Source organism: Eimeria acervulina, genomic scaffold, assembly GCF_000499425.1.
Source record: "Eimeria acervulina Houghton genomic scaffold, Eah_scaff1302, whole genome shotgun sequence".
In the NCBI taxonomy this organism is placed as follows: domain Eukaryota; phylum Apicomplexa; class Conoidasida; order Eucoccidiorida; family Eimeriidae; genus Eimeria; species Eimeria acervulina.
The window spans coordinates 1-1,741 of record NW_013550291.1 but is presented as its reverse complement, the minus strand read 5'-3'; the positions used below and the strand labels follow the sequence as shown (position 1 = coordinate 1,741).

The following is a 1,741-nucleotide window of genomic DNA, read 5'->3' as shown; positions in this document are numbered from 1 at the left end:
GCGGGTTGTCTCCTCGCATTGCTGCAGTGGCAGAGTGCTGCTTGTGCTGCATCCACAGCGTTTTACTGCTGCTGCTGCTGCTGCTGCTGCTGCTGCTGCTGCAGGCAACAGGGGGAGTCCTGCGGCATACAACGCAGAGGCTCCGCTACCGCAGCAACTTTTTGACTTATAACTGCTACAAGCACCGCCCAGAACCCCAGTAGCAGCAGCAGCAGCAGCACCTGCTGCTGCTGCTGCTGCTGCAATAGCAGCCGCTGCCGCTGCTGTTGCGGAGGCTGCGTCAGCTGTTGCTGCACTTGCTGCAGCAGCAGCAGCAGCGGATTTAGCTGTTGCGTCGTTTGCACTAGCTTGAGCAGCGCCGGCAGCGCTCTCTGCTGCTGCTACAGCAGCAGGACGCTGCTGCTGCTGCAGCAGCACCCGCTGCTGCTGCAGCAGCAATTGCGTTTGCTGCTATTCTTTTTAGGGTTTTGTTTCCCCCCTTGACTCCGGCGGACATCCTTTCTAACTCTGCTGTATCAAAACAGCTAGCCAGCTAGCTAGCTAGCTAGCTAGCTATGTAGCCACTTAGCTAGCTATCTAGCAAGCTAGCTAGCTAGCTAGCTAGCTAGCTTGCTAGATAGAGATAGGGGGAGCTCAGCTAGCCACCGACTGCCTCAGCTAGCGACGCCCGAAAGACTCCGAGAGCTTTCTAAGGCGCAGGTGGCGAAGCAGCAGCAGCAGCAGCAGCAGCAGCAGCAACAGCAGCAACAGCAGCCATGGCAGCAGCACCAGCAATAGCCACAGCAGCTAGCGCTTTTATTGTTGCAGCAGCATCAATCCCCCTCCAAAGCTCCTGCACTCAGACCACTGCAGCAGCAGCAGCAGCAGCAGAAGCATCAGCAACAGCAGCAGCAACAGCAGCAGCAACAGCAGCAAGCCATCTCTATCTTTAAAACGGAGAGTTGAGGCATCTGCAAGCAACTGCTGCAGCAAACTCTAGCTAGCTGCTGCTAGCCAAGGGCTGCAGCTGCAGCCCCACCTCTCCAGCTACCTACACAGCTTGCTGCAGCTAGCTACAGATGTTGCTGCAGCTAGCTACAGAGGTTGCTGCAGCTAGCTACAGTGGGTGCTGCAGCTAGCTACAGAGGTTGCTGCCGCAGCTGCATAGGCTGCAGCAGCTATCTACACAAGTTGCAGCAGCTAGGTGCAAGTAGCAGCTAGCTACAAGTAGCATCTAGCTGCAGCAGCTAGCTACAGGCAGCAGCTAGCTGCGGCAGCTAGCTACAAGTAGCAGCTAGCTTGCTTGTATAGAATGAGTTTCCGTCTATAGCTTCCAGCAGCAGCGCGAGGCGGTGAGCCACCTGAGGACAGACAGCAGCAGACTGCAGCATCTGCTGCTGCTGCTGCTGCTGCTGCGCGCTGCTGCAGCTGCTGCTGTAGCACTCCGCTGCTGCACGTGCAGCAGCTGCTGCTGCTCTGCGGTGTACGCGCAGCTTCTCCTCCCCTCCTTCTGGAAGTGCTGCTGCTGCTGCTCTTAGCAGCGCCACAATAGCAACAGCAGCACGACGGGTGTTGAAGCGAATTGCTGCAGCGCAGAAGCAGCAGTAGTAGCAGCAGCAGCAGCAGCTAGTACAGCCGCAAACCTCCAGGCCCTCGTATCTACTCCAGCACAGCCAAATGATCAGCGCAGCAGCAGCAGCAGCAGCAGCAGAAGTAGCAGCAGCAACAGCAGCAGCATCAACAGCAGCATCAGCAACAGCAA

At 57.3% G+C, this 1,741-nt stretch overlaps 1 protein-coding gene across 1 annotated transcript in view; it reads right to left on the bottom strand.

Annotated features, from left to right (window-relative positions):
• Positions 1-1,564, bottom strand: part of EAH_00058220 (hypothetical protein) — a gene marked incomplete at both ends in the record, with an annotated part of 2,056 nt that extends 492 nt beyond the window's left edge. The window contains one exon of the mRNA XM_013397308.1: positions 1,363-1,564. Within this exon, the coding sequence (XP_013252762.1) occupies positions 1,363-1,564 (202 nt within the window). The remainder of the gene's footprint in view (positions 1-1,362) is intronic.
• Between the last annotated feature and the right edge of the window lie 177 nt (positions 1,565-1,741).